Here is a 21,814-nt window from a genome sequence, read left to right as displayed (position 1 = left end):
ACCCCTGCGGCTTCTCCCCTGGGCCCTTTCCTTTTTTTCTTCCTCCCCGTCCAAAATAAATCGGATTTGGGGATGTGCCTATAGGGAGCAGGGAGGGTGGGCTGTCGGCCACAGGTGTCGTTTTATTTAATTTTTCTGGCTGCGGATCCAGGTATCCTGAGCCGCAAACCTGAGCAGCCCGCAAGCGTCTGGGCGGGATGCGGATCACCGGTGTTCAGGGTGGGGGGGGAAATCATCAACCTGTCCAAAACTGAAGCAGTTAAAATAATTGAAAGCATTCCTTGCTCCACATATAGCAATCTTAATATTGGCTGTCAGCAAGGGAAAATTTCTATTGGTGATTTAAATATTTTATTACTCATAAATAAATGTTTTGCCAATAGATTAAATAGGTGGGAATCGGACACAGCCTGCAGAGGAGCTGAAGAAGGCTGGAGAATTGCTTAAGGAAATGAAGATCCACTTTGGGAGATCCATAAGGGAGCTGGTTTCCCCTCGGGAATGGTCAGAGTCATAGACTTTGCCTGACTTCTCCCACAGTTAAAATGGAGTTGGATTTGTCTGTGCCTTAGAAATACAAACGAAAAATCCCATGCTGGATTCTGGCATTTCTGTGGCCAGAGAGTCAGGACAAAGGAAGGCCAGACAGCATCCACCGAGGGTGATTTAGGAATAATTAAATCAATCCTGCCACGATGCAGGAAGGGTGGATTAAAAGATGCCCCAGTGAAAGCTTAGCAGGATGCGGGGTGGAAGGAGACGGACTATCCCAGAAGACATCCTGCTATTCGTGCAATGGGAGGCTTGGTCTGGAGGGCTCATCCCAAACCCGGGGTCCCTCCCCAGGCAAATGGTCCCAGTTTGGGTGCTCTGGAGTAAATACGGGTTCATTTGCTTTGTGGACCGGGCAGGGCTGGATGAAAACACAGTAGGGGCTGGCGTACAGGTCACGGTCTGGGCGGGAGAGAGGAAATGAAATTCAGATGTATTTTATTTCCAGTTCTAGACAGAAACAAACCTGCAACATTTAGCTGTAGTTGTCTATTCTGTATGAAATGGTTAAGACCTCTGGTTGTACCAGGAACTGGCCGGGGGATGACAGGCCAATAGTCTGCAGATATCTGCAGGATAGAAACACCAAAAGGGAGAGTGGACTGGGTATCACGGAGAGAGACGGAGGTGACCCAGGGACGAGGGCTAAAAGGGGAAAACTTCAGCTGAATGCCAGGCAAAACCCTCCCGCCGGTGAGCCTTGCTGGGCTTCCGCGCTCTGGCCAGAGGAGGGTGGAGCGGAATGGAATGCTTGAAATCTAAACTGGATCAAAATTGGAATAATTTTTCCTGTGGTCCCAGAGAGACAAAATACAGGGGTTAATGTGCCCCTGCTGTCCCTGGAGCTCACAAATTTGTTGGAGCTGAAGGAAAACTAAAAAGAGAATAGATTTAGGAGTGAATTTAAGGAAGGATCTGATTGCAGGCAGGTCCCTTGCATTTGCATGCTGCTTTTGTTAGTAATGTTATCGATCTGGTGGAATCCTTTTGATTCTGAATAGCAGAGGATATTTCTGAGATTTTCTGTTTATGGTCTCTGGAATCGTAGGGCTTTTCTGAAATTCGGTTGTATTTTAGAAAAAGACTTTCCCCCCCACACACACCTCTTTCCTTTCCCCTTTTGGGAGCTACGTGTTTCTTAGTTTGACAATATATTTATATGTTTACTTTGAACAAAGGCTGCAATTCGTTGGGGTTTGGGGTTTTTTTTTGCCATTGGAGTGTTGTTAGTTTTTATCAAAAATTGTGGTTTGTGTACTGGGGGGGTTGGAGGGTGGGAGTTTTAACCCTCGGGAGAGTGGAAGTGGTCCGAGACCTCTCATCCATCCCCTGGAGAAGGGCTTTCATCCGTCTCGGCTTTCCAGCTGCTGATTTTTCAATCTGGTTGTCCCGAGCTGAGAACTGGCTGCGCAGAGGCGGGTTGGGCTGCTGCCCGCCCAGGGCGGTCCAGGAGGATTTCCAGAGGATAATGGGGTAATGCAAGCTGGCAGGGAGCAGCTAATGGGATATCGGAGTGGAAGCAAACCAGGCTAAAGGCAGAGGAAAGGAGCTGGTACTGGCTCTCCTAGGGAAGGACTGGTGAGAAGCAGTGGGGAGCAGAGCGGATAAAACCTTTGGAGGATTCAGCTGAGGACCAGGGCTCCAGGGGAGGATTATTTGCTTGTGGAGATTGAAGAGGCGAAGGACCAGCAGCTGGGGAAAGGCTCAGCACCTCTCCAAATGGGGTGCTGAGGGGGTGCTGCTTCATCTCAGTGTGGCTATCAAAGGGTTAAGAAACCTCTGGATGCAAGAGGAGGAGGGGGTTGGTTTTAAGCCAGGCCAGGGGTGGGTTTGCTCTCCGGTCAGAGGCAGGGGGGTGAGGGATAGGGACACCCCCAGGATCACCACAAGAGGCAGCAGGGGCTGGGATGTGAGAGCAGCTGCCATCACTGCGGTGGCCAGTGCTGGCTGCTGGGGAGGGACCATCTCCAGAAGGAAGTCCCTAAAGGGAAGGTGATTTGTAACTGTTCAAAGCGCTGTCTTCTGGCATTTTCTGGTTCTCCTTTCACCCTGGCACTTGACCTTTTGTGTACAGGAACACAGGAGATGGGGGGTTGCGGGGGGAAGCTATGAGTTTATCAGGTTACCCAGGTTTCTGTAGCTTCTATGTCCGTTTCTCTGACTCTTCATCATCTTTGCTTCTTCTTCTTCTTACGTTTTTTGATCAAAGAGTTTTACTCCCCTCAGGACAATCTTCACATCCTACCAACTGGAGGAGCTGGAAAAGGCCTTCAATGAGGCCCACTATCCTGACGTATATGCTAGAGAGATGTTGGCCATGAAAACAGAGTTGCCAGAAGACAGGATACAGGTAATCATATCTCTCAGACCCCCTTATCCTGCCCCTTTCAGCCATGTTCATCCCTCCCTGAAGAAAAGGTAGTGGCATGGGAAGGCTGACATTGCTCTGAATAAACCTCCCCAGGCTGTCCGCTCCCCTGCTCTCCAGGAGTAGGTAGCCAGATCAGCTGCTCTTGGCAGATTTGTATTTGGTGTCTGTATGTAAACATGTGCTGTACATGGCGTGTTGTACCAGTGATTCGGGGCGTGTATAACAGAGGGAGTCCGAAATCATTGAAGGGCAACTGGTGTGCAAGGAAAGACTGCAGCATTTCGGGGTCTTGGTGGTATAGGCAAGAAGAGAGCATCCCAGAGACTGGATCTGGGTGGGCAGTGTGGGAGGGAAGGAGCTCATCTCTGCTGCTTTGGGCACAGGAGGATGCACAGGGATGTCGCAGGCAGGTAGGGCCACAGTGTGGGAATGATGGGTGAGGCCCAGCAAGGTGCTTGCACCGTCTCTGCACTTTCACTGCATTTGTCTCCTTGAGTGAAGCTTCCCTGACAGTTTCTGGGGATAATTTTTCATTAATGGTTTTTAATGGTTGGGGTTTAATTGCATGCCAGTCCTGTTGTGCCACCACGAGGAGGTAGGACAAGGCTGTGTGGCGTATCACTGCTGTGTGGTGAATCCTCCTGTGGGAAGGAGCAGTCTGAGCCACAGGGCTGTGCCAGTGCCAGCCTTTGGCGTGCATGGCAGCCAGCATGCGAGCAATCCTTTCAGCCCAAAAAGCCAGAGAAGACTTACAACTGTTGTGGTGCAGCGTGAGAGGCACAATGTGCTTGGACAGACCAAACATGATGTTCACAAGGGTGGACTCCAGCAGCTTCTGCTGCCTCCCTTCCTCCCCATGTTGCTGCACAAGGCACAGGGCTGCCAATGGCCAAGCCCTGAACCCATTTTTGCTGGTGCAGCTGATGTTTCTTCACTGGCTGGGGCTTAAACTGGCCTGGTCCCCCACACAGTGGGTGCCTCTGCGGCTGATGCATAGCAGTTTCTACAAGAGGCATTGGCCTGAGTGCCACGTGGCGTTGGGAGGGTCCTGGTTTCCCCAGTTCCTCCTTTTGCTCAGTCCCTGGTGCATGCCCAGCACCCACCAACCCATTCCTTCAGCCCATGCTCTTTCTTTGCTAAAGAGACAGCCCAGGAGGCTGCTCCCACATGGGTTTGGAAGGTAGGTCAGAGGGCACTTAGCAAGATAACACTGATGCTGGAAGCTGCTGAGGCATGTCCCTGGGCAGGGACAGGGAGATCCTCCCAAGTACAGCCCTTTTTCCCTCAGTCCCGAGCCCCCCTCACCACCCTCATTCTTGTGCTCAATCAAGAGTGACGTTTTTATAAAATCAAGTTGTGCTTCTTATCCTGTTGTGCTGGCAGGACTCCTGATGACCTAACAGCTTGTAGATAACCCGCATGTTGGCAGGATTTCCACCGGTCTTTGAAATAATGGCCCATCATCTGACACGTTAGGATTTTGTTCTAAGCAACATGCCCCAATGCTTTGCCTCTAGAGAGAGTGAGCTGGATGGAGGGTCACTTCTCCACTTGTGAGCCTGTAGGACATCAAATGAAGAGGAGAGAGACCTCTCGGGAGTTCAGTGTTGCCCGCACCCACCATCTGACACTGGGCTGGAAAGAAGAACCTTTGATTTCCTATAAAGGGCCTTTTCAAGGAAGAGGTTCATCTAGTGATACAGTATATGTTGAACTGCAGAGGCACCATTTCTCTGGCCAGAGCTGAGGGCCTTCACTGTGGGTGAGGCAGAGGGAGGTGCTATGGCAGATGGTGCAGAGCTGGACACTGCATGTACTGCTTCAGCATCTGGAGCATCCTTCGAGTGCTGAGACTCAGTGTTTTATCTGATTTGGAAGCGAGATAGTGGCTAAGATACCTTAGCTGTCACTGACTTGCTGTCAGCATGTTGTTCTGCAGCTGACTAATGAACAACTGCCTCCTCTTCCTGTACTGCAGAGCTTTTAAACCCAGGAGTGCTCTTTGCTGTGACCCCTCTGCCCTAGAGCTCAGGTTAGACTGGGACAGCACACACACCCTGTGGCATGGCTGTTCTGAACATCAGGTGTTGCTAATAGCACATGTATTCCAGGCGAAGGTGCTTGTGAGTAACGCTTTTGCTCACCATGACAGGGGAGATCATGAGAAATGACGGAATTTGTGGCATCTGTTGTGTGGAGCATGAGCACCCTGCCAGGGTGAGCATCAGGGTCCGCAGGAGTCCCGAGCACCACTGATCTTTCCTGTGGGCCAGCACCCAATCATCCCTTACCACATGTTCTATGAAGTTGCCTTGTCCATACTTTTTTGTGTGTCACAAGCCATGACAAGATGATTCCCAACCTTGGTCATGCTTCTTGGTATTTCACCTCATGCTCCTTTTCAACTTCAGCCCCTTTTGTATGAGCCTAATTCTTTCCCCCTTGTTATGATGCTCACACTCTTTAAATAAATCTAAGCCATTTCTTCTCCTGGCTGTCACTTCGAGTTTTCATCATCGCTTAAGCAAGCTGTGAAGATCTTTTCTTAAATCATTCTTCATAAATCACACTCTAGTCTCTTAATCATGTGGTTGTTCTTCTGTGAAGCCCATCCTGCCCGTCAGTTCTTCAGGAAACGAGGGACTGCATGCCTACAGCTGCGCACTGGGTGTGTTTGCACCGGTTCAGCTAGACTTCAGAGTCCCTGCAGAAACAGCCTCTGATTAGCGCTGGTTTACTTCCTTCCATATTTACCTTTCTATTTATCTAATTCAGTCACTTCAAGCTTTTTTTTGGCAGTGTTTTTTTTTTTTTTTTAATCCTCAGGATTTTCCCTTCAGTGTTCTGGGCTTCATATGGCATTTTGTTAACTTTGGCTAACAAGCATAACAGCAGCCCTAGCAGTTCTGATGGTGGCAAGAGGTGGATGTTAGAGAGGAGTATTCGAGCAGGCAGCTATCTGGCGGTACTTACTGAGTACTTTGAGAGCCTCCTGGGAATTTGAACACATGTATATCCTGCAGCAAGAATTTCTGCAGCAGAACTGCAGGAGTGAAGTAAATCTTGCGTTGAATCTATTAGCATCATTTAATGCCCCCTGGAAGAGACAGCTGACAAGGAATCTATTCCCTTCTTCCTAGTATTTATAATTTCGTGTCATCGTATTTTTTTTTCCTTTGCGTGGGTTTCTAACTGTTCAAGGGAGCTCTATATTTTTGCATTTTCATTGTAGCTTGCAGTTCCTCCCATCTTTCAAAATTGTTCTCTCCATCCTGTAGGTCATTAATGAAAGTGTTTTGTAAGATTGTTGTGAGCATCACACACTGTGGACTTTCACAGCATTTCATGTGGGTTCCCACTGGATCCACACCTATGAGTGATATCAACCCCTTATTTTCATTCATGGAATTATTTCTCAGGAGGTAGTAGTCAAAGAGAAAGTAAATCACCTATGAAATTCAATATGAAAGTGAAATTCAAAGAGTGCAATTGAGAGAATGATATATAGGAACTGCTTGCATGTAAAACCTTCAGCAGAATGCTACAAATAGCCATCAGAGGCCAAGAAAGTTATTGGTTTGAGAGAACATTCAATTCAGGAAAAAATATTCAAATCCTCCATTTAAAGAGAAGACAAACGTGTATTTTTTTTTCAAGGCAGCACTCTTTCACATTGCATGCATCTTCCTCCCGTGTGGAGCTGGCTGCTCCTGGAAGGGACATGAGCATCCTACTGTTGGGCAGCATGGGAAAAGAATTTCATTTTCCTAGTAAGACACTTTACGCAAGTCAGACCAGATGCTGCTGGGGCCATTTTGCAAGATACTTGAAAAAGACACGTTAATCAATGTATTTGAAAGAATATTCAGAAGAGGTGAAGTGCTGCTATTAGAATAAACCCAGACCATTCTGTAAAATCCAGGTGAGGTAAGTAGATTCCTGCGGGGAAGCATATCCTTAATACACAACCTGAAGTGTTCAAAATGGCCTCAAGCTGACAAGTATTCTGACACCTGACTTAAACCAGTGTATTTCTCATAACAGATACTCCTAAGTGTAATGTGTAGATTTTAGATCAGTTATCCCTATTGAATTTATTAATAAGTGACAGTTCCAAACTTTAAATATCAGTATCTACAATGTTAAAGTTCAGTAACAGTTTGATTTGGGATTATGGAAATGACTGTGTATGTTTGTCATTACAGTGTGTCTCCTACTGATCAAATAAATCGATTAATCAGTTCAGTATTTCCAAAAAATAAGATCCTGACTGCTGTTGTGGGGACACTAGATTTACCTTTTAAGGGAACTAATAAATTTAAAAAGAGAATAAAAGTGCTAAGAATTGTCAGTTGTTGTTAAATGATTGTATGGTAGTTGCATGGATGAAAAATTTGGGGACAAATAAAATTGCTCACCTAAGCAAAAGGAACCCCAAGGACATGCTGGTGCCGCGTGTGAGGAGTGGGGATGGTCTGTGCATCCAGCAAGCTTTGTCAGACAGCTAAGAGGTCAATTTTGGCTAAAAACAAAACAAAGCAAACTAAAACTCTAACTGAAAATGTATTGTTTTAGCTGCTATCAGATTTACCCATTTCGGTGTCGCTGTGTAGCCCTTTAGGAGTTGAATGGGGACGGAGGAATCAGGAGGGATGGTCATTTGGAGGGAAGCATACCAAGAGTATTTTTCCAGAACAAGAGGCTTGAACCTTGCTTCAGTTTTGCAAAAATGTTCTGTATTTAGAGGTGAACATAATTTGGAAAGGCCTGAGGAACCTGTATTGCACTGAGCAGGAGCTCAGGAGTGAACCCACGGAGTCTCCTCAAGAAATGTGATAGAAAGTGTGAAGGAAAAATTGGCTTTATGTAGCTTTAGCAGCCCTGGCTTCTCCCCCTCCCACCAGCTTTTCCTGCTTGCTGCAGAGCGTTGTGCTGTAGTCTTAATCTCACGTCTAAGTGTGGAATGGGGATGATTGCTCCATGCAGTTGCTGACCTTTCCCAAATCTGTGCCTGGAATGGCTGCCGAGGGATTTCTTAGTGCTGCAGAAAGTAGTGTTGTTGTTGGTTTTTCATAGAATCATAGAATAGAATCATAGAATCGCTTAGGTTGGAAAAGACCTTTAAGATCATCAAGTCCAACCGTTAACCTAGCACTGCCATCCCACTGCTAAACCATGTCCCTAAGCACGTCGTCTACCTGTCTTTTAAATACCTCCAGGGATGGGGACTCGACCACCTCCCTGGGCAATCTTATGCTTGTCACTGTTACTCTCAATAAGTGAGGACCCATCTATTCTTGCTAAAACTTTGGGTGATTCTCACACCTAGAAGAGAGAAGGGCCAGCGCAAGGCACCGTGCCAGCAGGTTCCCACCTGTATCTCTGTGCAGCACGTTCATGGAGATCATGTAGCTGGAGGAAATTACCAGAGCAATTAGAGTGGTTGGAGGTAGATTACCAAGGTGACGGAGAAGCTGAAAGCATCGCCGCTGTGTGAGCCAACCCTTTCAATATCTTCATTTTTTTTTAAGAACCCTGCAAGCCCTGCAAGAAATTAATAATGAAATAGAGCTGAGCAGCTAGCGCTGGCTAACTTTGCCAATAATTCCTGAGCACCGGGGCAAGCCACGGCAGTGCGATACCAGATAACTGTCATTAACTTCCCCTATGCTTTTGGAAATGGAGGAAGTGTACAAGTGAGAGTAATAAAACTAATCAAACTTACTGGCTTGGTGAGAATATTATTATGAGTGTTTCTCGTGGCGTATGGTGCATCTCTGCCTCCATGTCTTTAATTGGTATGTGAGGAGTTCATCCACTTTGCTGCCTCTTCAATAACATGCTTGTTTAGTTGATCTAAATTCATATTCATTTCCATTTTTTCAATTAAGAGTTGTTTAATTTGGCCCTTTCTGTAATGGAGTGTTTTCATTACCTTTTATCTGTGGCCCGTTTTCAGTCCATGTGCTAGAATTTCGTTTACAAGTTAATTACCAGAGCTGTGAACAGAGGGGCTGGGTGATGGGCAAGAGCAGGGGCCCAGGCAAGCCTTCGACGGGGGATTACTGGCTGGAAACTCTTACACTGCATGCCTTTGGACAGGGGAAGAAAATGTGGCAGGAGACAGGAGGGAAAATGGGGGGCTGGGAACATCTCTTTGGCTTCCTGCGAAGTGGGGACTTGCCTGCCTGTTGCTAGACCATGCAGGTTACCTGCCCAGCTTGTGGGATTTACCCTGGTACAGCCGGGGCTGTAGGTGCAGTTTAAAAGGTGGGGTTTTTTAGTGCAGAGATGGAGGTATAGAGGTATGAATATTTTGTGTACCCAGGTACCTTTTTATCCCTCTGTTGGGCTGTAGGTGCAGTTTAAAAGGTGGGGTTTTTAGTGCAGAGATGGAGGTATAGAGGTACGAATATTTTGTATACCCAGGTACCTTTTTATCCCTCTGTGTTCAGCCCCTGAGTCTCTTCAACCACTGACCAATTTTATAAATGGGACAGAAAAACAAATAAAACCCATCCTGCCTGTCCTTGCCTTCTGCTCTGTTCCTTGCAAGATGTTCTATGGCTGTCATGGCGTAAGGGACAGTGTGGGTTTGGTATGCTCCTCCACAGTATCATGAGGGAAATGGGGCTTTGCAGTGACAGCTCCTTCCTTGTTCTCTCTGTGGTTTGGAGACACCATCACCGAGGTTCAGATACCTTCAAGTGTTGGGGCACGTAAGCTCCCTGCAAGAGGAAAGACAGGCAGGCAGCAAAATATGCAGTAGCCCATTGCTGTGGAGTGCCTTTGCAAAGGCTTTCCTCATCATGGCCAGGAGAATGAGGAACATCTCTGCAGGCTTAATGCCAGGCTGTGACAACTCTTCCCCACATTTATCGCCCTATTTTCTTAACAACAGTAGGTTAAGGGTAACGCTTCTCTGAGTTAGCTTAGGTACTGCGGTTCCTCGATCACTTAAGCTCTTCTGGAAACGCTACCCTAAATCCCTGCACTGGGAACAATTGCATTCACTCCTTTTAATGATGAACTTTCTTTTCCCTCTTCTGATACCACTGCAGTTTTTCACAACTGATTTTTAAAAAAAATAATTGGGCAGCCCAGCAAGTTCAATAGTTAATTCCCCTCCAGCTTTAGGATGCCTGGCAGAGGGACCAGCTGATGGTTGTGTGTTCAGGTTTTCCTTTAATGACCCTTTATTATAAAGTTTTCCTCCTTTCCTGACTTTGGATAGAGATTTTTTTATCAGTTCAATAACACAAGCACTTTAGAGACACGGTTAATTTACTCTCTCCCCTTTATTTCTTAATGGATTTATTTTTCTCTGTAGTGTTTATTTTTTACCCTGATAAATCTCAGCAAGTTCTTCTGATTCTTCTCTGGCAGCACGAACCTCCTCTGCCTTTTCATTGCCCTTCTTTGTGGGTGTTCTGCGAGCCAGGTTTTCCACAGGCCTGTGCAGTGTTGGGAAGTCTAGTCCTCAACAGACACGCAGACGACCCCGATCTCCGCACGCATGAGGAGGTCCATGGCAGGCCCTTCTGTGGAGCAGAAGAAGGGAATTGGGTTGGAGAGCAAACTGTTGCTACAAAAGCCTACAGCAAAGGTGGCTTCCGGAGACCACCTTCGTCTGAGGCTGTGAGAAAGCATTAGGTGCTCTTCTGTCTACTCTGAGAAGCATTGCTCTGAGCACAGCAAGAGATGTTCAGTTTAGGACCTGCCTAGTGTGAGAAGCACAGTTTGCTCCTGACTTTCTGTTTCGGTGGGTTTGTGTTAGGCTCCCAACTGTCTGAGCAAGGGAAGTGCTGGAACTCTGGCTGGGGGTTATCAGAGCTTTCAGCTGCGGCTTTCTCTCCAAATTCATAGCAAGGGAATGTGAGTCAAGCATTGCTTATACCTGGTCACCATCCTGTGACCATAAAGGCCCATGGTATGCACGTTGCACATTTGTAAACGTGGGGATTGTGTACTCTCCGTGGTCTAGAAGTAACCTGCTGACTGGCTCCTGCCTGGCTGTTGGAGTTGACCTGCTACAGCGTGCATAAGCAGCAGCACTTTGCTGGGCTGGGTTAGCCCATACCCATGTTGTTCAGCCAGGCCAGTGCAGCCAGGCTGCCCACCTGTGCCTCTGGGACGCTCTGGCTCACCTGCAGCTGCAGGGCCCACAGGGCATGCCACCAGGGAGATACCTTCTCATCCATGCTACCCTTTCCTCTCTAAAGGCAATGCTTGGCTCACCCAGAGGGAGGCTGAACTGTGTGTGTGGTTGGGAAACAACCCCTTGGAAGGATCTAGCCAACCCATCTGTGTAAATACGTGTGATAAGTATCTGTGCCGGTCACTGCTCTTAGCCAGATGTGCCGGTGATGTCCGTTCCAAGATAATTTTTTTTACATCCACCAGGTGTTTCCAATTTCTCTAGGTGCCTTCGCTTCTTTGGCTTCACTGCCATCCTTCCGACTCAGAGTCCCCCGTGACTGTCACTACAGCATCCCACCATTTGTTAGTTGATTGGATCAACTTGTTGAACTCATATGATAACCATGGCTGAGATCAAAGCTTCAGTGGCTAAGTGACAACTGAGGGAGGGTCTCTGCCTGGGAGATCTTAGCTTGGGTGGACTAAGCACAGGGGTTACCTGGGAATGTCTCGGTGAGCTTGGATGTGCTGCCCTAGTGTAAGCAGCATCCACGAGCAGGCTGCGGATTGCCAGCTCTGCAGGTCACAGGTAGGAGTAGAGCGCTGAAGGGCCACCCAGTGCCACCAACATAACTGCCAGGCCTGAGCTCTTGGGTGGTGGTCAGGGGACAGACCGCTGTTCTGGCCTGCTCTTTGGCTCTGGTGGTCCTCCCCCTTCCCCAGATTCAAGAGAGCCTGATGAAGGATTTGCTGAGGTTGGGTGATGAGATATCTCCTGTTGCACAAGGCAAGGAATTGTGAACACTGTCCTTACCATGTGTCTTCCTAAGGGAAGATTGTAAAGGACTGCCACTTTCTTCTTTAGGTGCTCAGTTTAAGCTGCTGCATGGAAACGTATTACATGTTACAACGTTTTACAATACATATCATGTTTCAGTAGATATCTTCCATGCACCAAGAGTTCTTGTGCATCGGTGAGACCATGCTGTAGCCTTCAGGGGGGACCTTGCAGGCTGTCACCATGCATGCAGGGATGGGCTTGAGCCTTAGCTCAGGAAATGGTGGGCACCAGATAGTGCTGCAGACACCGTCTCCTTCTGGTGCACAGCCTCTGGCTCCTATGTTTCTTTCTGGAGAAGGCCAGAGTGCACCTTTGCCCTTTGCTCTGTGTGTCCTGCTAAAGGAAAGGACAACACACAGCTGCTTCTGGCATGCAAGGGGCAGCCCCAGAGCACAGGCAGCACTGCACAGCCTCTGAGGAATGCTGGCGTCCCAAGCACTGATTTTGGGGCCCTTTGAAAGGCATCATGCAGGGGATGTGACTTCTCTCCTCCGACTGCCCTGGCTCGTCTTGCTCTAACATGAAGGTGTTAGTATGGTGTGTCCCCACATTGCATGTGGATGTTCATGACGACCTATGCTAAGGTTTCCTCTGTGCCAGATGACCTGCAGAGCAGTGTTAGTGGGGGAAAGGGAGGCAAAATGAAATTTTACAGGCAGGATAGCAGCTTGGTTCACGGAGCCAGGCATTGTGAGCACCCAAAGGATGGATGTGCAGTGTCACCCATTGTGACAAGGACAAATGTCTCCTTCGGTTTGTGTGGACTAGGATGACGGGCTCACTCTTGCCAGCTTTCCTGTGACTATCATACACCCATGACCCTGATGTTCTTCCTGATTTTCAATCAGCATGTTAGGAAAAGAGGACTTTAGGTGTTTATCTCCCACATCCCAGCATCTGGCAGCCTATATGGAGCTGTAGCTCCAGCTGAGCTGCTGGTCAGCTGGCATCGTGGTCTGGCCATGCTGAAGTCAATGTCTCAGGGATGCATTTGCTGTGCAGATGTGTTGCACAGATCACTTGTGTGCTGAACCACTGATCTTACTATACCTATCAGGCACATGGTACGCACACTTGTTTTTCTTTGGGGAAGATGTGAGCCCTGCACCCGAGTAAGTTCTCCGCTTTTTGGAGGTTACAAGTGAGAAAATGTGTTGCCACATGAGGTGGCAAGGCCAGGTGAAACCCCCAGATTGGTCAAGGGCACACTCTTTAAGACATGTTCCCTAGTTAAGAGGGATTTTATAGCTTTAGCTGCATAAGTCAGATAAATTACAACAGGTAGCTGTACTTGGCCCATGTAATGCTTTTAAGAGCAGGATTCAGAGGCAGGCCTGGCCTGCAGGACTGGTGCATGGTAAGAGCATGTACATTTCTGCTGGGTGCCATATTGAGCCCATATTCAATGTGTGCTGTGTGCTTGTTTAGCTGAGAGGAGACCCAAGCTTGGATGAACCACCATGTCCTTGCCTGAGGGGCATGAATACCATCGCACCGCTCACCTCAGTACATCTGGTTGGACCTGTTAGCCGAGTGGGTCGGACACGACTCCCACTCTTACCAGGAAGGGCTCTTGCCATGCTGTGTACGGGAATTGCTCTTTCTGGTGTGAGCTCAGAAAGCTCTTTCCCAGTGTTTAGTAAGAGGAGGGATGATGAGTCCTGTGATCAGCCATGCAGCCCATGTGCAACCTTTACTGCTCTCATTTAACTTCATACCCACTTTACACCAGCCGTAGAAAGTGATGTCACCATAAACAGTGCCAATAATTTTGACATTACATTTGAAAAAGACAGCAGTAAACCGTTTCCAGGCTTACACAAGTGGCGCAGTCTCCACCAGCAGCCTGGGGACAGGAAGCTTTCCTGGGGTGATGGCTACAGGGGAGGGATTTCAGGAAGCCCCAGGACCCAGACAGACCTCACACTCTTGTGGCAATTCATTAAAAAGCCCCAGGGCCCATGGGTGCGGCTGGGGACACGCTCCAAGGAAGCTATGAGGCTGTTCTTTGCAATGCTCACATCCTCAAGTTGAACCCAGCCAGGGCCACTGGCCCTGGCTGATACGAGGGCGAGGATATCGCTATTTTTTTGGAGGAGGTTTTCCTTTTGACTACTCTCATTGTAGAGCTGGTCTGCAGCCAGACCCACCAAAGGGCTTCAAGTGGGGAAGTGACAGGTATACCACTGGGTACCATTTTAGGAGCAGCATTCTGCTGTGAGGGGGATAGCAGGCCTGACCAGGTTTTTCTAGTCCAGGAGAGGGGAAACCAATATGCAGGCAGAGGCGTGAAGAGCTCACACTGAGAAACAGAGCTTCCCTGTGCCACTGCTTTGCTGTGCATACAGTGAGGTGACAGGATCAGTCCAGAGCAGAATGGTGGGGAAAGGGACATAAGCAACTACAGGGTGTTGGTGTAGATGTCTGGGTGTTTCCCACAGCAGTAAATGCCATGGAGGGAAGAGATCCGGTGGGTGAATGTGAGAAGTTCAGCTTCTGCGCGGCTCAGCCAGAGATGGCTGGATCCCTGGGAGAAGAGCGTGGTGCTGGATGGACATGAGTGCATTGGGTCTGAGAGCCATCAGCACCATCACATTGGGTAGGACCGTGACAGCGGATTACAATCCAAGGCAATGTCACAGGAGAAGTCCAGAAGGCTGCCTGGCTGGGCAGGACAGGGTTTGTCTGCTGTGTCCTCACTTGAAGAGCTCAGTATCAGAAAAGGCTTCTTTGCAGGGATCGTACAGAGCAACAGTTCAGCTCCCTGAAGCTGAAGGTTTGCAGCAGGGGAATTGGCAGAGAGCAAAGAAGATACACTTCTTGGTCCATGGGCAGGGGGGATGGTCTCAGCGTTGCTGCTGGGGTGACTTAGGATTTTGTCCCTTGCCTTAGCTGCTGGTTTGCTGACAGCCAAGTGCGTCTGCTTCCCACCGCCTCGCAAAGGCATGTGCTGGTGTGTCTGTGCGGCTGTGTCTGTGTGTCTGCACATGTGGACGTGCATTTGTTTGTGGCCATCTAGCGGACATTTCAGCGTGCACTGCTTTGGGCTGGGACCATCTTGTGCTCCATAAAGCTTGTTACTTGAAAGATCCCTGTTGAAATGCTATGTCGAAGGCAGTTTGTGAGATTCTGTGAATCAAAAATTCCCCATTATCTAGCCTGGAATTTTCCTTGAAGAGAGGAGGAATTGCTTGTGCAGGGAAAAGAACATTTTTTCTTTAGAAAGACAAAGATGGCCATTACCAATTCTCCTGTGTGCCCCAGCTTGGAAAGTAGCAGCCAAGAAAATGAGCATAACCAGTGAAAATTCGAGGTTGAAACAATACAGAAACAATACACAGTAACACCCTAGGTGCCTTAAAATATCCCTTTGCTAATTCAGATTCCTGGCTCATGGCCAACCTCAGGGAGATTTCTCTCTTTAGCAGACAATGTTTCAGGAGCTGATTAGGTAAACAAACTTAACTAATATGATGAATGCGGATAACAAGGACGTATTGAGTCTCACGTCCCTTTGCAAAATGAGAGATTCCCCCTACTACAATTTGCTCTTCCACATCATCAATAATCCAAAGAAGTATCAGCCATCTTTTGTGATTCAAAGAAGGAAACTGGCAAGAATAACCTTGCCAGTCTTGATTCCAAAACGCTGCAACCCTGCGGTCAAGCAGAGAGTGCCTCAACTTTTACTGCTTTGGGCACTGAGGGTGAGAATTAGATGATGATTAAGGTTAGAAACATCCCTGTTTATAAGGCTTTGCAATACTGTTGATGTCGGTAAGGGGGCCTCAGAAGAACAGGCATGTGGAACAAGGATCCAGGAGATGACACTGAAGGTGCAGGCGTTTGCTGCTATCTTGGTTCATAGGCTGTGGCTGCTCTTGGAAGAGACAGTGTCAGTGTGATGTGCCCAGTGGGGTTAGAGAGTATGTGATGCTCAGCTCTGACCAAATGATAGGGATTGAGTTGACGGGCAGATCCTCTCTGAGCGAAGTGTTATGTTACCAGCCTCTATTTGCCTGCTTCATATTGAGACCAGGTTTTGCAAGGTGATAAGTTTTTGGTCTTGCATCTTTTCTATGCCTAGAGGACCAAAACTCATGGATATGGAAGAGGCTGCAGTTTCTGCAGGGTGTGCAGGCATACTCAACTTGCAGTGTGCAGTGAGCATCATCTTATCCTGCTGACGGTGCACAGAGGGTGTTCGGCAGCCTTGTCAGAGGCCGCCTTGCCTGCTGCCCCCAGCTCAGCCATGCAGTGACCACCCCAGATCCAACCCTTGGTGTGCCAAGGGAAGCACTTGTGGAGCCTCAGGAGCAGCTCAGGAGAAGGTTTTGGGCTGCTAAATAGCAAACATGCATGCATGGGCTCAACTTAGATGCTAACGTGTCTGGTGGATAGCGAGATAAACCTGTCCTCTTTACTCTCTTGTCCATTTTTTGAGGATAGGGTTCCTGGAACAAGTTTCCCATGTTTCTCAGAGGGTGCTCATGTGATAAAAAAAGCTGTAAATCATCTTAAGATGTAGCACGTTGGTCCAAAAGACACCTCTGCTCATCAGATTGCAATAGCTTCGCACAAACATCTGACATGCTTCGGTTTAAAATTAATCAGGGGGTTTCACCACTGCTTGTGAAGTGTGGAAGCACAAACACAATCTTTTCACCATACCTTGGGCTGTGGAACAGAGAACCAGGTGAAAGCAAGTGAGAAGGAAGGTGCATGGTACACAGCCACGACAATAAAGCATTTCACAAAGCTGAGACGATGCACGCGATGGGAAGGGGCAAGAGGAAACACGGACAAACCTAAACATTGCTTGAAGCAGACTGACTTTTACAGAGCCAGAGGAAGTAGTAGAGCAGCTGTCTTGAAGAAAAGACAACAAGCAGCCAAAGAAGACTTGGAATACCAAAGCCATGAGTAAATGTAAGCGTAAGGGTGAAACCCTCTCCAGGAAAAGTGAGGTGCCAATAATAAATGATTGCATATTTGGAAGTTGGGGCTGATGTACCAACACAGCTGAAAATACCTCAGAATTACCAAAACTGTTGCGTAATTCAGCTCAGCATCAAGGCATGGGAAAATTCTGGTAACACATCAAGAAATTTGAAGGAAGTGGTGAGATCTTCTCCCAGAAGAAAGTCCCACTGACGGAGCCATCTGAATGAGGGCAAAATCCCGAGAACGGGCCACGGGGAATAATTCTGCTGATCTGAAATGGCATGGGGGCTGCCAGTGCCATGCTGGAGCTCTTCCCTCCATGCTCCTCGGGATGGGCTTGCAGCAGAGGTGCAGGGCTGGGGTCTGACCCCAGCGATATTCAGTATTGAGCACTGCTGGTTTCACTCAACTTCATGCCTGAGATGAAGATATGGCTCCTGGTATTAAAGCAAGATGGTCAGTCCTCCCAAATTCTGTTCGGCTAGAAATTCTGGGATTTCAAACTTTCCTTTTTCCTAGTCAAAACCAAGAGGAAATTCCCATCAAATGACAAAAATTGATTTGGAAAATCTCAAAGTGATCTTACTGGGGTCTTGATGTCATTTTGATTTTCCCATTTGGCTTTAAAGCATAGATTTTGCATGTCTTAGGGAGCTGAGATTAAAATACAGCATTCAGAAGAAAGCCATACATAATTTTGATTACACTGCCACTGGCCAGATGCAGTTTTTCCTGTGCGATTGAATCAGCATTTTTTGATTGAAAAATTTCTACCGGCTCTAGTCAAAATTGGGCTGCCAGCTGGCAAAGCTTCTGCTGGCTCTGGCATTTGTGTGGCCCTGCTGGGGAAAAGGGGTTGCTCCAAAGCAGCAGGTTTAGTGGCAGTGGGCAGAGCTGGGGCAGGCTGAGACCTGGCCAGGGAGAAGGGCAGGGGAGCATGAGGCATGGGGGAAGATGTTTGGGGCATCAAGGCGGGAAGGAGGGCAAAGGGAGAGGTGGTAAAAACATCAGTGAAGAGGCACCTGGGTAAAAGGGGATTGAAGAGAGTTTAAAAAGTTGCCCACTTGGTACTTGATGGAAAAATCTGTTCCTGGCTGAGATCCCAGGTGTGGCAACTGGTGACAAAAACAGCTGTGCAGAGTTCCCTTCAGGCCACTCTGGGTACATGGAAAGGTGTCACTGCAGCCCCAAACCAAGGCAGATTTGCAGGCGCTGGGCCTTGGGTTGTGCAGGAATTTCTCCGTGAAGCCAAAGGAGATAGAGAGGAGCTCTGCAGCTCTACTGGTTTATCCAGGGCAGGACAGGCAGGATCCCTCTCCTGGCCCTGGTGGGTCGAGCTGCCCCCTCGCTGCATGGAGGTGTCAGGGATAGCTGCCTCGCCGCCCCGGTCTTGCTGGGTGAGAAGGAACCACAAGGGTTTATGCTGAGGTTGGAGAGGGCGTGAGCCAGTCCCCTCCAGCTCTGCCCTCCGGGCTCCGGGAGTGAGAGACCCTGGCAGCATCCTGCTGACTGCATGATGGAGCAAACCCCTGTGTCACACAGGCACGAGGGAGTGGAACCATGTTCTTGCTCAGGCCCCAGTGGATTCGCAGCCAACCATGGTCCAGGGGTTACATATCAGCAGCATGAAAGTGTAAATCAGCCTGTTTATCATGCAGAGGAGGTGACGTGTGGTGAAGCAGCCTGGCTGTAAAATCCCCTCTGACATGCACAGAGTGTCTTCTGCTGGGAGAAGCTGGGATCACAGCTGCTGGGACCACCACCCCATCCACCCCTCAGAGCTCCCTGTGGGGCCAGTCTGGCCGGGCTCCCAGCACCGAAGCCTTACGGGGACAGAGCTGCAGGGTCAGCGGCTGGCGGTCACCAGCACTAGCAAGCCACCCGCTGACCCTGCAGCTCTGTCCCTGTAAGGCTTCGGTGCTGGGCAGTTCCCCTCTGCACAGGTAGAAGAGGTGAGCTTGCCTTGCCAGCTGAGAGCAGGGCATCGCTCTGCAGCATCAGTCTTGGGGTCCCCACGAAGAGCTGGGGGTCTGCCCCAGTCCCCCAGTGCTCCCCACTGCAGTCTGAGCTCCCCCATGGCTACGGGCAGTGGGGACAAGAGAGGGTTAAGCTGTCAGCTCTGTAATGTTAAACAGGTGTCAAAGGCACCTCCATATATCTGCAGATTGAAATCAAATTCTTTGCAGTATAAAAAGATAAATTACCCAGGCGATTCCCGCCTCATCCCACTCATCAGGCCAGCGCCAGACGGCAAGCAATTTTTTTTTTTAATGTGCTAACGACCTAATCAAGCAATCAAGTCGGAGAAGATTGCGGAGTGACCCCGAGCATCCATCTGCCAGCGAGACCCCGCCATTCATTTCCATTCTGCCGTGTACTTTCCGGGAAAGGGAGGGAAAAAAATAGAAAAGGAAAAAAAATCCTAAACAAATTAACACCCAATTTTCTGTGAGTCTAATTAGTTAAATGAGGAGGTGTTTGGGGTGTCCACGGGGAAGGAGGGGCTGCCTCTCGGAGAGGGGCCTGGTAACTCCATGGCATTAATTAGCGCAGGTCAATGGCGTGGTTCCCTGGGGACCAGCTGCTTTAATTTCCCGTGATATTTCAGTGCCTGAGGCCCATCGATTCAAACTGAAATTAACTTATTTTTCAATCAGGCCTGGGCTGCCCCTGGGGCTGACTCTTCCTTTGCCTCCTTCTGAATAGACCTCGAGCAATTTTTCATCTAAAGCTGATGCCTCTGCTTGTCAGGAAGGGAGGGGAGCCGGGGAGGGAGGAGGGCGAGGGAGACAAGAGGAATGGAAATCGGAGAGAGAGCGCTAATAGATTTCTGCAAGCATCCCCCTCGCCCCGCCATCGCCACCCGCCTCTCTGCTGGCTGCCCCCCAGGTCACAGCTCAGAGATTATTCTGCCAATTTTCTGAGAAGATGAGGGGCTTTTCAAACTGGGAATTCAGGGCAAAGCACACAGATCAGCTTCCCCCTTCTCCCGCCTTCTCCTGAGCATCCGCCCCCATCCCAGCCCTCCCTGCAGGCACCGCTGCCTGCAGCCCTGCACCGCAGCTCAGACACCCAGTAAATAATGCAAGAAAATCCCAGGCACGAGAGCCAAAAGCCGCTAGAAAAAGACGCCACGATGGCAAATTAATTACATCCTGCAGAGAGGGATGGGACCTGTTCTCATTCTTGGCCCTTGCCGCTCCTGCAAGGGAGGGAGGGAGGGAGAGATACCCGGCGGCTGCTGCATGGGGGAAGAAGTCACAGTGCTTTTGAAAAGAGCATCTATCCATCCACCTTCATCCTGCTGCACAAACACACGTGCGGGAAGGGGACTGACACACCTTCTCCACAAAAAACCCCATGTCCCTCCTTGTTGCCCGCCCCAGGTTTGGTTCCAGAACCGCCGGGCCAAGTGGCGGAAGAGGGAGAAGTGCTGGGGCAGGAGCAGCGTGATGGCTGAGTATGGGCTCTACGGTGCCATGGTGCGTCACTCCATCCCGCTGCCCGAATCCATCCTCAAGTCTGCCAAGGATGGCATCATGGAGTCCTGTGCCCCTTGGCTCCTGGGTAAGAGAGCACCCACCTCCATGGGGGATGGCGGTGGGTGGAGATGAAGCAGGGGGATGCAAGGAAGAAAGCGGAGCCATGTTGAAAACACGGTTGGAGGGCGGTGGGGCAAGGCTCCCCCTGCCCGGCCACCCTCTAGCCCCCTGTCCCCCAGTGGCCCTCATCAATAGGGTCTGATTGCTCATCCCAAATCCCTGCTGGTCCTTGGATCCTGACCTGCAGGATCTGGCTGGGGCAGGAATTTGTCCCCCATACTCAGACTGGTGCTAGCCTTTGACTCTCATGGCATGAGCATCCCTCGTGCCCAGCCCTGGAGCAGGAGCTCCAATCCTTGCCCAAGGCAGGAGGTCATTCCTGTCTGACTCCCCCAGCCCTGTGACAGTATGCGGGGTGCCAGGACCCCCAAATGTGCTCTCCTTGCTTCAAGTCCCAGGGGGTGCATGCTGCTGCCTCCTCCTGCTCTCGGCACCTGGAGGAGCTGCATTTCTGCCTTGTTTCACTTGGTTTTCTGTGCAGACACAGAGGTAGCAGCTACCCTACCATGCTCCTGCTGTTTGCTTCCTGCTTTCTGACCTTTCAGGCTGGTTCTGCCCCCAAACTAGTGTCCGGCATCTTGACAACGGGCTGTCCTGTCCTTCTATCTGTGTGAAATGGAGAGGCAGAGGGGTGGGTTGCGTGAGGAGCGGATTGATACAGGAATAGGCAATGGGGGATCTCTCTCCCTAGCCTCAGTGAAGCTCAGGCAACTGTGCTGCTGTCTGAGACCCTCGTCCCCCTGCGGGGACAAGTTAGCTTTAGGTGCACAGAGAGAAATGGAGGGGAGGGTAATTGGGGCCAGCCCCGAGGCCACAGGTGCAGGGGCCGGGCTGCCCCAGCAGGCAGCTGCCTTGCCTGGGCTGCCCTCGCGCGGGGGCCAGAGCGAGCAGCTTGCCGCGACTGCTGCGTGAAGCGAGGGTTTCTGCTTTTCCTTAATTCTGGCCTCTCTTTATCTTTGCTGTTTTCAGTTCAAGATGGCTTTCCCATGCCCAGGCGCTTTTCTAAACCCGAATACCAACAATTCTTTTTAGGGATGCACAAAAAGTCTCTGGAGGCAGCGGCTGAGGCGGGGAGGAAGACGGAGGTGGAGCGCCAGGCCCTGCCCAAGCTTGACAAGGGTGACAAGGAAGAGAGGGGCCCGGATCCCAAAACCACCATTTCCCAGGAGGAACTGAGAGAAAACAGCATTGCCGCCCTCAGGGCCAAAGCTCAGGAGCACAGCACCAAAGTCCTGGGGACCATCACCGGGGACACCCCAGCCCCGGGCAGGAAGCCGGAGACAGGGGAGGAGGCGGCAGCGGCGGAGGATGAGAGACAGACAGAGAAGTTGAACTCGTCGCAGAAGGAGGAGAAGCTGATCTAGG

At 49.6% G+C, this 21,814-nt stretch overlaps 1 protein-coding gene across 1 annotated transcript; it reads left to right on the top strand.

Annotated features, from left to right (window-relative positions):
• The first annotated feature begins 2,020 nt into the window (after positions 1 to 2,020).
• Positions 2,021 to 21,813, top strand: VSX2 (visual system homeobox 2). Its single transcript, XM_035902034.1, has 4 exons — positions 2,021 to 2,025; positions 2,779 to 2,902; positions 20,234 to 20,414; positions 21,419 to 21,813. Exons 1-4 carry the CDS (start codon positions 2,021 to 2,023, stop codon positions 21,811 to 21,813), a joined length of 705 nt encoding a protein of 234 aa, XP_035757927.1.
• Position 21,814: the final 1 nt, after the last annotated feature.

Source organism: Egretta garzetta, unplaced genomic scaffold (assembly GCF_000687185.1).
Source record: "Egretta garzetta isolate BGI_Z169 unplaced genomic scaffold, ASM68718v1 scaffold79, whole genome shotgun sequence".
NCBI lineage: Eukaryota > Metazoa > Chordata > Aves > Pelecaniformes > Ardeidae > Egretta > Egretta garzetta.
Note: the sequence above shows the minus strand (reverse complement) of the source record. Positions and strands in the feature narration are given on the sequence as shown.